Source organism: Ochotona princeps, chromosome 3, assembly GCF_030435755.1.
Source record: "Ochotona princeps isolate mOchPri1 chromosome 3, mOchPri1.hap1, whole genome shotgun sequence".
NCBI lineage: Eukaryota > Metazoa > Chordata > Mammalia > Lagomorpha > Ochotonidae > Ochotona > Ochotona princeps.
The window spans coordinates 102,865,064-102,877,933 of NC_080834.1; the positions used below are offsets into that span (position 1 = coordinate 102,865,064).

The window sequence follows — 12,870 nt, forward strand, 5'->3', positions numbered from 1 at the left end:
TGCCTGATCAGTCACGCCCAGATTTTTTCCATGTCCATCACTCTTGCTGCCATCATCAACATCCCTGGTTTCAGACTTTGGTTTAATGTGTCTCACAGGACCACTGCAATTCCTCACCCAGGCTGGCTTCCCCTTTTCACCATCCTTCTCTCATCTATCCTATCTATCTTTGCCAGGATGGTATTTCCAGCTCTGGTAGGATCATTTCCCTACTCAGAATCTTTACCTGGCTTCTGATTGTCCATGAGAAGTTCAAGATCATTTGATGCACTACTGTGCTCCTATACTAAACATTATAAAACACATACAGAGCAATAACTTAGAAAATAGAAATAGATGCTAGAGACATGAATAGAAGCAGAAGGCCCGATACATAATGTTCCTACGGTTTAATGGATCATCCTGCATACTCTCTGAGACCTTGGGATTCAGACTACCACAATTCCCTTCCAAACCATATTAGTAGCTACTTTAAGCTTTAAGGCCTTTATGGCATTTTATCCTATTATTCTCTATATCTGCCTACACACTCTTTCTAAACTTAAACTTATGTACTGTCCTGGCTGGGCCTTAATGCACTTTTACTCTCCACAAAGGTCTTCCTTCTCTCTTGGCTAAAATTCTGGCCAAGCTTTAAGGCTCAATCTAGATGCCACGTTTCTCAGGAAATCTGATCAGATCTTTTGTTTCTGAATTTTCATAGCTTTATTCCTGTCTTGTGACACTCCTATCTGCTGCCCCATGTTCATGTAGTGTTGCTTCTAATATACTTTAGCTTGTTCACTAGCTGCAGAGATCCTAACAGCTAGTAAGGTGACCATATTTGATTCTCTGTATCCCCAGCATCACCCATTGCAGTGATTTGTCATGAGTGTTTGAATGGAGTATAGGTTCTTCATTAGTGCACCTCAGGAATAGTCTGTCCCCCAGCTGTCATCACCTGTTATGGGGTCCATTCTGCCTCTCTCTCTCTCTCTCTCTCTCTCTCTCTCTCTCCCCCACCCCTCCACACACACACACAGTCTCCCAGTGCAAGGCACAATCCTAGGATGCTGGGTGCCAATGGAAAACACACCAGTGAATTAGGCCTTGATTTGTCCCTTCAACATACTCAGGTATGTATGAGAGAAAGGTACTGAAACACAGTGGCAAGTGTCAAAGCAAAGGAGTTTAACTTGAGAGGCTTGATGCATTAAGGGACTGAATGGATCTCATGATACCTGATAGCACTTAGAGGCCAGGTGCCAGGACACCCCACAGTGCACAAAAACTTAGAAAACAGTGCTGATGGAACTCATGGTCATCTGTTCATCTCCCTATCTTGGAGACCATGATGGCATAGCATAACCCCAGACACATCTGGCACTCAGTGCCAAAGAGCCTTGGAGAGGACTGGGGTTCTCCTGCCATGGAGGTTCAGAAATGCAGTGGTTATCCACAGCTAGCTAGAGGTCCAGTAAGAGAATAGGCCAGAGTCCTGGGGTTCATCTGGCCAATGGAACCCTGTTCCCCCAGGGACTGTCACTTTCCTATGGGAAGAAGCTGGGCAATAGCTGCTGTATCCCATTTCTGGGGGTGTTCGCATCTTGACCCTGGCCTAGAAGTTTTGGAAAACCAGATGGTGTGCTTACCAGGCATCAGGCACTTTAATTCTGAAGTCAACAGTGTGAGTGTGAAATGTTGTTGTCGTTGTGGATAGAACAAATTCTGGTCACATACATAACCGGCTCAAGGTCAAGAGCTGGATGTGTGTACTCGCATGTCTAGGCACAAGCTTACAAAACCACCTGCCACTGTGTCCCCTGGTGTTTGGCCCCTTCTGTGGCTATTCAGAGTCTCTGGATCATCACTTGGTGCTGAGGCAAGGGCAATTTCGTCATGACCAGATGCCACCGTGACACTCCACAAACGTGAACTCCTGTCCTAGTTTGTGTGGCAATCATTCCTTCCCACAGCAACTCCTTTCTCCTTGTGACATTTTTAGCAGCAGGAAGCCATCAAGTTCAAGAGAAATTAAATCCTGTTGTTTCCCTCAACCTGCACCGTGACATTACACCTACTAGAAGTCAGCTGCACCATGTGACAGATTGAAGTCAGAGTGTGGAGTGATGGAGCTCGCCTGGGATGCAGCAGTGCTAGGTGAACAGAGAGGGGAGCTGCGGCGAGGCGAGGGCGGAGTGCTTAGAACAGCCAGACTGCTCCCATGGCCTTCACACCCGCAGAGGCCCTGGCCACGCTGTTCTCTCCCACTCAGCCCCAGGGCGGACAGGACAGGCTGATGCTCGCCCTCAGTCCCCTTTGTTCTCTTGTTTTTGGAGCTGAGGCTGGGGTGTAGGGCAGGGAGTTCTTTGCTGGCTCTGCTATCTTCTCTACATGGCTTCTCCTCAGGAATGTTCTATGAAACATGCACTGGCAATCTCGCTTCTGTTCTGCCAGCTTCCCTCCTCCTCCATTCTCTCAGCAACTGGTGAATTCTCTCCGGAGCCTCTCTCAGGTGTACCTTGAGCTCACAGACTCTGGTGATTCACTCTGTTTCCAACAGAGAAGGTAATGACTCAGGCTTATTGAAGAGATGACAACCTGAATTAGGAAGTGGCCATCCTCTGCCTAAGTGAGTCCTGCTCAATAGTTACCTTCCTGGAATCAGCCCTCCTAAAAGGACCCAACAGGGAGGTGGGGGAGGAGCTGAGAATTTGGCCTGCAATTAGGATAACAATTGGAATGCCCATATCTGGGTGCTTTGGCTTTTTTGCTAACACAGACCCTCGGAGGTGGGGGTGATGGCTTGAGTAATTGAATCCCATGAGTCCTAGTCATTCTGGGGAGACCTGGATTGAGTTCCTGGATCCCAGCTTTAAACTCACTCAGTCTCAGCAGTTGTAGGCATCTAGGGGAGTAAACCAGAAGCCTGGAGACCTCTCTTTGTCTCTGTTTCTCTCTTGTTTTCAACTTTAAAAAATCCTAATCCTCATATTTAAATAATATCTAAATAACACGTCAGTGTTTAAATTATTTTTAGTTCACAGATGAGGAAAGTAAGGCTTAAAGAGGCTAACTTAACATTTAATGTTTAAGGCAATATAGCAAGTTGATTGCAGAGGTAGAAGTTTCAGGGTTATTGCTCTTGAACTTGATTCGGCTAGTGGGAAGAAAGTTCCAGAGAGCAGAAATTATGGTTCTTTACATTTATATCTTTTATGATGTCCAACACAGGACCAGGATACCAAAAAGTGTTAAATAAGTTGAATTTGAAAGTAAAGGGAAGTATTCCGTTCATTTATTCATTGGACAAAAACTTCTAGAATGTCTCCTATAAAGCTGAGCACTGGGGGGCATAGCAGTGAGCCCAAATACTCTAGTGGTTAAGACAGACAATTAACTAAGGAAATGTTATGGCTTGGCAGATGGTGAGAAGTGCCAGGGAGAAAAAGAGAGCAGGGCAGGAGGATTAGAAATGTCAGGGAAGAAGGCTTATAATTTTTTATCAAGAGGGTGGCAGTCGCTGAGAAGCTGACTTGAGCCTGCACTTGTGAAGGAGGCATGAAAATGAATGGGGGTAGATGTGTTGAGGAGGAAGATTGCAGAAGCAGCACAGAAGTGCAACAGTGCTGAGGTTACAGCAGCACTGGCACTTCTGACAGATCAAGGATGCCGATACAGCAGGAAAGGAAAGAGAAGGGGGATAGTAGTTGGAGATGAGGTCAGAGAAGAGCAAGAGGCACAGGTTGTAATGACCTTGAATTTGCTCTGAGTAGCAGTGAAGAGAACCAAGGGAGACTGCTGTGTAAAAGAGTGACAAGGTCTGACATATGTTTTAACAGATTGTTGAGGACATGTGTAAAGAACAGACTTCAAAGGATAAGAACAGAAGCAGTGAGCCCAGTCAGAAGACACTTGGATAATCTGGGCAAAATATAATGATGAACACTATGGTCAGGATGGTAGCAGCACAGATGGTGAGCAGACGCTATCTTGGCACACAGTTCGAAGGTAGAAATGATACAGTTTGCTGATGAATTGAATGTGGGATGTGAGAGAAAGAGAAAAGTCAATGATGACTCTGTACTTTTAGGATGGATCATTTGAAAAGTGGAGTTCTCATTTGCTGAAATGTGGATTACTGCTGGAGACAAGGTTTTATAGGGGAAGATCAAGAGCATTTGTTTGTCTTGTGTTAAGCTGCAGATGCTTATTTGACTTTTAAGTGGAAATGTCAAGAAGAAGGGTAAGAGGAAAGCCAGAAAAATCAAAAAATCGAAAAATGGCTACTGGGTTTATTTATCTACAGGTCCTTGGCTACCCTGACCAGAGGGTTTAGTGCAGAAGTGGAGATCATACATGCTCGAAGAGCTTTTAGAAAAGTAGGAAAAAAAATAATTTGGAAGCAATAAGTATGGACAGGTCTTTTGTGTCATTTTGCTATAAAGGGTAGGAGAGAAATGAGTTAGAATCTGCAGGAAGCACAGTCAAGAGAACATATTTTTAAAAAGGAGAAACAAAACTATGCTTATATTTGATGGAGAAAATCCTAATTTACAGGGGAACGTTAATGTAAAAAAGATAGACACAGAGACAGAGAAACAGAATGAGACGGGAGGATGGGGTGGTAAGGTATGTTGTTGAAGCAATGCTTGTAAGAGACAGAAGATGGGACTGGATACATAAGTGGAGAAATTGGACTTAGATAAAGCATGGAGAATCTATTTATGGCTATAGGGTGAAAATACTTATAGCTGGGTACATGGGGTGAGGGATTTTGTGGAAGATGTTTTCGCTTTGCTTCTGTCTTCTGAATGAAATTTAAAAAGCCATTTTTAAGTGAGAGTGATAAGGGGAGGGTGTTTGAGAGATGTGGATGGAGGGGAAGTATGACAGTGAATAGGGTAACTGGATTTGGGAAATGTGCATTTCCTGGTGGTACTAATGGCTCACAAAGATTTAGGGGAAAATATATCAAGGAGTGAGTTCTTTGAGAAACACTAAGGTCCTCAAGGGCAACAAACTATGGAAGGTTGGAATATAGGGTTTATAAAGGTTTGAAATGGAAACATTCTTACCTCACGTGGGTCATACTGTTTGAGGCTTCCACCTTCACTAAATTCAGCCAAGACATCCTTAATCTTCTTGGAGGAATCTGCAGAGACACAATCTATATTTGAAACACTTGGATACGGGCAACCGGACAAGAATCAATGCGTTCTCCCTGTTTAGCAATTGTTAGGACACAGCACACCTCACTCAAATGGAGATCATACGATGAAATATAACCCGTATCCACCCTCTGCTCTCTCTTTTTTTCAGTTTATTCCCTTACTTTGTTGTGTGAATTATTTTTTAAAAAATACATTTGATCACACTCCTGCATAAAGCCCTTCATGACTTTTGTTTTCTCAGGACAAAGCTTAACCCCCTAAGCTTAGAATAAAAGCCACTGGTGATCTGACCTAGCTTGTTCCTTATATGTCCACTCACTCCACTTTTCAGAATCATCAAGTCCAGAAGGTTATGAATACATTATGCACACTTTCACAGAATTCCTTCTCTGTCTCACAAACTTCACCCAATCTTTAACACCAGGCTCAAATACCGACTCTTTGGTGAAGTTGTCCTAGGTACCTGCATAGTTAATCACTTCCACTCTAGCTCCCAGATACCTTGTGTACAGCTCTGTACTAACAGTTGTATACAGCACTATAATGTGTAACTATGTTCAAAAGAACACTACGAAAATGAATGTATGAACATGTGAGCAGATTTTTTTTAAGATTTATTTTAATTGCAAAGTCAGATATGCAGACTTTGTATATCTGAGAATCAGAGGGAAAGATCTTTCCCGCTGATTCACTCCTCAAGCAGCCACAATGGCGAGAGCTGCGCTGATCCAAAGCCAGAAGCCAGGAGCCTCTTTTGGGTCTCTGACATGGGTGCAGGGTCCCAAGGGTTTTGGGCCATCCTCCACTGCTTTCCCAGGCCACAAGCAGGGAGCTAGATGGGAAGCAGGGTTGCCAGGTTATGAACCGGCGCCCATATGGGATCCTGGCACATGCAATGTGAGGACTTTGGCTGCTGAGCTACTGCACTTGGCCAGTGAGCAGAAATTTCAAAACATTTAAAAAAGGAAATAATTAATGGTATAAGCATTAAAGCCCATGGACCCTGTCCTTGGTGCTGAACCATCGTTGCCCATCAGGCTGCTATTTCTTCTAATTCTAGCGTATCTGACAATGCTATTCCTGTATTCTAAATTTTACTTTTCTGACTTCATGGTGGTAGGGAATTGAGCTATTCATCCTGACATAAAATCATAACCTCAATTATATCATATATTTAGCATGCCTAATTTAATGTCCCTATGGTAGTTCTATCGTATTTCTGATAGAACTTCTCTGGTCCTGAGCTGTCCCCACTATCCCATGCTTTCCTCTCAATGTTCCCTACATGTTACATTTGTATTGTAAGAGGACAAAAACATACCCAAGGGATTCCCGAAGACTGGTGGGTTAGAAAATGGTTTTCATAGGAAATAACTCAGAAATTGCTAGAGGCAACAATGGCTTTAAAAAAAAAAGGCAATTAGGATCCAAGAAACGGGCCCTATAATTATTAGAACCATACTTTTAGTGCACCATGCATGGTTATCAGCACTCTAGAATCATAAAAACCAGAGTTTCTGTGGCCTGTGCACATCCCACCTGGTGGGTAAGAAGGAGCTTCCAAGCTCCATTATTGCTGCAATTTAAATACCTGAGCAAAGGGCAATGTCATTAAAGCATTACACAGTGTTCTTTGCTGTCCAAGCTTTTTGTACAGGGAGTTCTGGTCTCTTAGGCTTTGGTAAAGCAGGTGAACACATGGGGTGGGCTATTGTCCATAACCAGACTGATTTGGATTTTTATGAAGCAGAGGTTTGGATCATTTCAGGATAGGAAAATACTAAAATACCACAGAGAATTCTGCTGTGGCCCAAAAAAGGACATGTCTTTCTGAAATTCAAAACAGATGTTGAAAACCTGAGAGTTCAGTAAGATCCAGGCAGCAGATGCCTTCAGTTTGAACTACTTGGATTAAATCCAGAAAAAAGTAAAGACAGTACGATGCTGCAAAGTACTGCTAATGTGCCAGTGGAGAAGCTGGTCTGAATAATTGTGGTAATCATAGTTACCCCCTCACTAGGAATTTTTGCTTGCATCTTTTCATAAACCATGCCCTATCAATCCAGGCCAGATTTGGTAATGTTTTGTCTTGAAGATGAAGCAGCTGGGATTCAGAAATAAGAGCTAGAGTTTGAACCTAGGTCTAGTCTGGATCAACAGTATGTTACCTTTTCCCTTAAGTTTTAGCTCCTATTACTTCCACACCATTTTCAGCACAAGGACAAATCTAATTAATGCTGTATTAAGCTAGGAAGCTCTAAGAAATACTGAGCAAAAAGAAGTAAAATTTGGATGAAAATAGCATTGAGGTAGGGATGTCCTGTGAAGGAGGAATCATCTGATCTGAGATGTAAAGAATGAGTAAAGCTTTGAGAAAAGAAAGACATGAGGAGGAAGGGTTATTCTTGGGAGGTTAGTCATGAACAAGCATGCGAAGATGAGCATTACAGAACACTTGAATAAAGTTAGTGACAGAGTGAGTTCTTGAATGTTAAGTTAAAGATACTAACGTGGAACTGTTCAAGTTCTTTCTTTTCTTCCTTTTTTTGTGGAACAATATAATGAAGTCTATTTTCATAAGGCCTCTCTGGGATTAGAAATGAGGAGTTAAGAATTAGGTCAGAGCTCAGTTAAGGTCATAAATATACTCAAATTATTCTATAGGCAGCTTAATTATTTTGGGAAAAAAAACTATTTTAATGGAAGTCTTCAGCTCAGAGTAGCTAAATTTTTAAAAATGCAAATGGTGTGACTTCTGCAAGAGTAGTACAGTCAGCATTTTTTTTTTTTTTTACTGAGAACAAGGGAGTGATTTCAACTAAATTTATACACCTTTGATATTATCATCACATTTTTAAAAATTCCATAGTTCATGATTGCAGGAATTCTTTGGTTCTAGAAGTGCTGCAAAGTCCTTTATATTTAAATCACACACACACACACACATGTCATTGCTCATGTTACAGGAAACATTTTAAAAAGAAAACATAGGGAAGATATCTATTGTAAGAAATCTGATTAACATCTTGAAATGAAGTTTAAAACACAATCCAAGAGACTTCTGACTATCTGTGTGATGGGTAGGTAGGTGGAGTGATTCCACAACACGTTTATTTCAATTTACTTTTTGAGTTTTATTGCAAATATCATCAATAATATTCTTAACGTCGGGAAACAACCTAATCCCGAATTTTAGACACATCACTTTCCTTCAGCGTTATGACAGCCCTATGTCAGCTTTCCTTTCAGCAGGGTTCTGGACGGATTTCTCTCACCCTGAGGAGTAAGTAGGTGCTCTGTTCCACCTTAAGACCAATGAAACATTCCTTTGGATCATCCCCTGGCTTCATTACAGATGCCATCCATGAGCCCCAAAGCATAACCTCAATGGCACACTGCTCTGTTGGGGCCCAGATCACATTCCACCACCACTACCACCACCACACCTAGAAAACAGCACATTTCATTTCCAAGTGTACAAAATAGGGCCAACCATGTTCACTGTTCTTTGTCAACAGCTTTGGTTTTGTCAAGTGCTTATTATATGCTCAGTACTCTCCTGGTCACTTTATATGTTTTACCTAAGCCTCCATACTTAGCCTCTAGTGTAATAATATTTCTAGAGAAGAGGAAACTGAAGTTCATGCAATGTAAGGGGTTCAAGGCCTCACAGCTACGCAGTGATTTACTCTGTCACAGACCTAAGTAAGGTGACAAGCTATTAGGTTTGCTGGACACAGGAACATTGGTATGGCTCTTCCTCTGGGACAGTGGCACTCGAGCCTGGTTGAATGCTGGAATCAACTAGGGAACCCTCGACACACTAAAACAAGCCTTGCCCCAGATTGGTTAAGTTGGCATCTCTAGGGAAACCTTTGGCATGGCATGTTTAATAGCTGCCTGAGAAATCCAATGTACAGTCAATGTTGAGGACTGCTGTTGTGTGACATGATTTTATTCTTGTAAGTAAAGACCATCTTTTTTTTTTTTAATTACTCATTTGCAAACCAAGTTATAGAGACAGAGGTTTTTCACTTGCAGGTCACTCCCCAAATAGTTGCAATGGCCAGGGCTGGCTCAGGCTGGAGCCAGGAGCCAGTAACTCCATCTGGAGCTCTCACATGGGTAACAGAGGCTCAAGCACTTGGGCCATCTTGCAGGAATACTGAATTATCACCGGGGAATGGAGCCAAAGTGGAACAGTCAGGGCTAGAACAGCAACCACAGCAGGAACAGTGTCAGACCCAGTAAAGGCTATCTTAAGAAGAAACTAAACTTGTTAGATAATCATTGCAAAAGGGGGGTGAAGGGAACAACCTTGTAATGTACTAAATCTAAAATTTCTTCATTACTTAAGTGGACAATACTAAATAATTCAATCTAACAGATTAACCTTTTCATCTGCTTGCTAAGGCAAGGGTCTTGTCTTAACACAGATTTGCAGGACCATCAGTGACCAGTTTTGCCATTTGGAAGGCTCTTTTATGATCAAGTTGCACCAAGAAGGTTCTAATCTGGAATCATCTCTTTTGTGCCAAGAACTATAGGTCCTAAATCAAGCCCTTCGTTCCTAATCACATCAATGACTTTATAAGGAAAAAAACCTGGCACTTCTCACAAGCACCTCACTGGGACGGGAATATCATCCATCTGAACAAGCAGACAAAACAAGAGCATCAGTGTTCACAGCAGATTTTTAGCTGTGCTGGGCCAGAACCGCACTGTCCTGTAGTTAAGAACCGATAAATTCCAGAATGACCATCAGTGTTCTCCAAGGCAAATCTAAAACCGATATATGACAAAGAAGTTCTAAGAGATTCAGCATGATGGCTCAGCACCCTGCAAGTTCTGAGATTCCATGTGGGTGCCAGTTTGTGTCCTGGCTGCTCCACTTCCCATCTGGCTCCCCACTTGTAGCCTGGGAAAGCAGTGGAGGATGGCCAAAAGCCTCGGGACCCTGCACCTGCATGGGAAATCCAGAGGAAGCTCCTGGTTCCTGGCTTTGGATGGACTGAGCTCCAGTCACTACAGTCACCTGGGGAGTGAGCTAGCAGATGGAAGATCTTTCTGTAAATCTGCCTTTCCAATAAAAATAAATAAATCTTTAAAAAGGAAATTCTAAGGTATATAATAATTCTGCACTCTTCAAAGTTTTCCAGAAGTTTCTCAAATTGTAACATGCTTACAAATCCCCAGGAACCTGGTGAAAATGCAGTCTGACCCAGCAGGCCTGAGCCAGGGGCTGAGTTTCTGTATTTTGAACAAGATCACAGTGATACCAAGGATGTAGGTCCACAGTTCTTATTTCAATCAACCTGTCCTAAGCAATAATTTTGTAGATGTAGGGCTGATGGCTGTGGCATGTGTGTCACAGTGCAGAAAAGCCATGGGGCTGAGGCTGGAGAAATGTGCATTCCATAGGCTGGAGAGGCTGTATGATATGCTTCACTGCAGAACTGAGGGTAGGCACAGAAGGAATGGGAAAGAGAAAATCCAGCTTTTCCTTCTTCTGATGAACTCTGGGTTGTATAAATGGATTTCCTAATTACTCTAAGGAATCAAGAACAGCATTTTCTGAAGCTCTTGGAAGACACAGGATGCCAAGAGCACCGGATCTACGCGGTCACGGCTTTCCTTTTCTGAGATGTACTGATTAGTCTGAAAGGCAGAGTTACACAGAGTGAGCAAGAGCAGGTGTGTCTTGGAGAGTCCTCCGTATTTGGACACTCTATGATTCCTGTGATTAGAATCCTCGTTAACACTGAAGGAAGAGAACATCAGCCGTCGCTTAAAGAGCAGCGAGTGATGACACTCCATGGGCGAGGAGAGCACAAACATTTGGGGAGGTCTCTCTTTATTGGCCAATATCAACAGCCAGGGTTCAGTGATGTCTACCTAGAGCCTTACATTGTTCTACAGTCCTAAATGCTTCCTCTAATTCCCCTACTACCACTGACGAGTCTGAATACTAAACATCTACATCTGAAAGTCTGATTCTTTTTTTAAAAAGATTTATTTATTTTTATTGCAAAGTCAGATATACAGAGAGGAGGAGAGACAGAGAGGAAGATCTTCCGTCCGATGATTCACTCCCCAAGTGACCACAACGGCCTGTGCTGCGCAAGTGACTGCAACGGCCTGTGCTGCGCCAGTGACTGCAACGGCCTGTGCTGCGCCGATCCAAAGCCGGGAACCAGGAGCTTCTTCCTGGTCTCCCACGCGGGTGCAGGGTCCCAAAGCTTTGGGCCGTCCTCGACTGCTTTCCCAGGCCACAAGCAGGGAGCTGGATGGGAAGTGGAGCTGCCGGGATTAGAACCGGTGGCCACATGGGATCCTGGCGCGTTGAAGGCGAGGACTTTAGCCGCTAGGCCATGCCGCCAGGCCCTGAAAGTCTGATTCTAACTAAAGCCATTTCCTAATAGCAAAATTTCCAATACTCTCTTTCAATGTAACTTGAATTTTTGTTCTGTTATAATTGACAAATCAAATGTCACAAAGGGTATGGTTATTGGAACTGAATTGAAACAAACTGAACTTGCAGCCAAGTTGAAACAATTTATTTCTAATTCTTATCCTCCCCTTATCCTGCTGTGTGACATGAAATGAATCACTTAGCTCTCCTCAATGTGGCCATTCTCACCTGTGAAATGAACAGAGGTTGGAACTGATGATTAAGATCTCAGCTTTAAAATTATACCCCATCTAGGCCGACACTGGCTGGTGTAGCACTGGCTGGTGTTTGGTCTAACTTTTTGGAGAACTTTTTTTGCTTCATCTAGCTTTCCCCCTCACTTTCCCTCAAACTGATAGTTGATTCATGAAAAATGGAGATTTTAAAGAATTGACCGAAAACTAGAAAAATCTGCCCTTCCTTCCAGTTAGTAACAGTTTTGTCAGGAGGTCATTGAAATGTAAATGCATTCTGGATTAAAACTTAGAAACCAGGTGTATTGGAAGGACAAATGAAGGTCATTTAATCAGAAAACAAGTGCTTTTATCTTCCCTATTGTGTCTCAACCAACTCTGACCAAACACTTGCAGAGAAAGGAAACACAATTACAGCTAGGCCCATTCTACTCCATCTTGGAAAACTTGGACCATTAGAAATAAATGCATTCCGTATGTTAAACCACAGTTTTCTTATGATTTATTCCATTGGTCACAGAAGTACCTCTCACAGCCACTGGCAATTAATCTAATACTTGTTCCCCTGACAACAATGAGCCATCTAATACAACAATCTCTGCCCCATCTTTCCCATCTCTTCTGTAGCAAGTATGCACATTAACTTCATAACTAGATTGTGGGGCCCCTCACCATGCCAGTGGCACTTCTCAAACAAGTTCCAGTGTGTCCAAATCCACTTTAAACTGTGATACCCAGAAATTGACTCATTTCCCTAGAGGCTCGGTTAATCAGGGTAGGGTTGAATGTGGGCGCTGTTTGCCTCAGTAGACACTCTGAGTCTACGACTATGTCGTAAGATCGCAATCCTGGTGTGACAAAATGAGATAGTGTAAAGACATCCAAGAGAGATCGCTGCAGCCACTCATCACATGTGTCTCTAGAGCGCTGAGCCACAGACTGCATGCTGGTGAAGCTCCAGTGAAGGCTACGTCAGCCCTTCCTCTCCCTGGGTGAGTCCCTCCTCCATGACATGGAGTCCTTTCCTCCATTCCACTGACTCCAGACCGACCCTGTGGCCACTTTGACCAGT

General features: G+C 43.0%; 1 protein-coding gene across 3 annotated transcripts in view; it reads right to left on the reverse strand.

The window, feature by feature from the left end:
- The window catches only part of DGKG (diacylglycerol kinase gamma), a 196,364-nt gene that overhangs the window by 133,074 nt on the left and 50,420 nt on the right, over positions 1-12,870 (reverse strand). For all 3 annotated transcript variants that reach the window (XM_058662200.1, XM_004591248.3, XM_004591245.3), the window contains exon 3: positions 5,058-5,134. In XM_058662200.1, the coding sequence (XP_058518183.1) occupies positions 5,058-5,134 (77 nt within the window). The remainder of the gene's footprint in view (positions 1-5,057; positions 5,135-12,870) is intronic.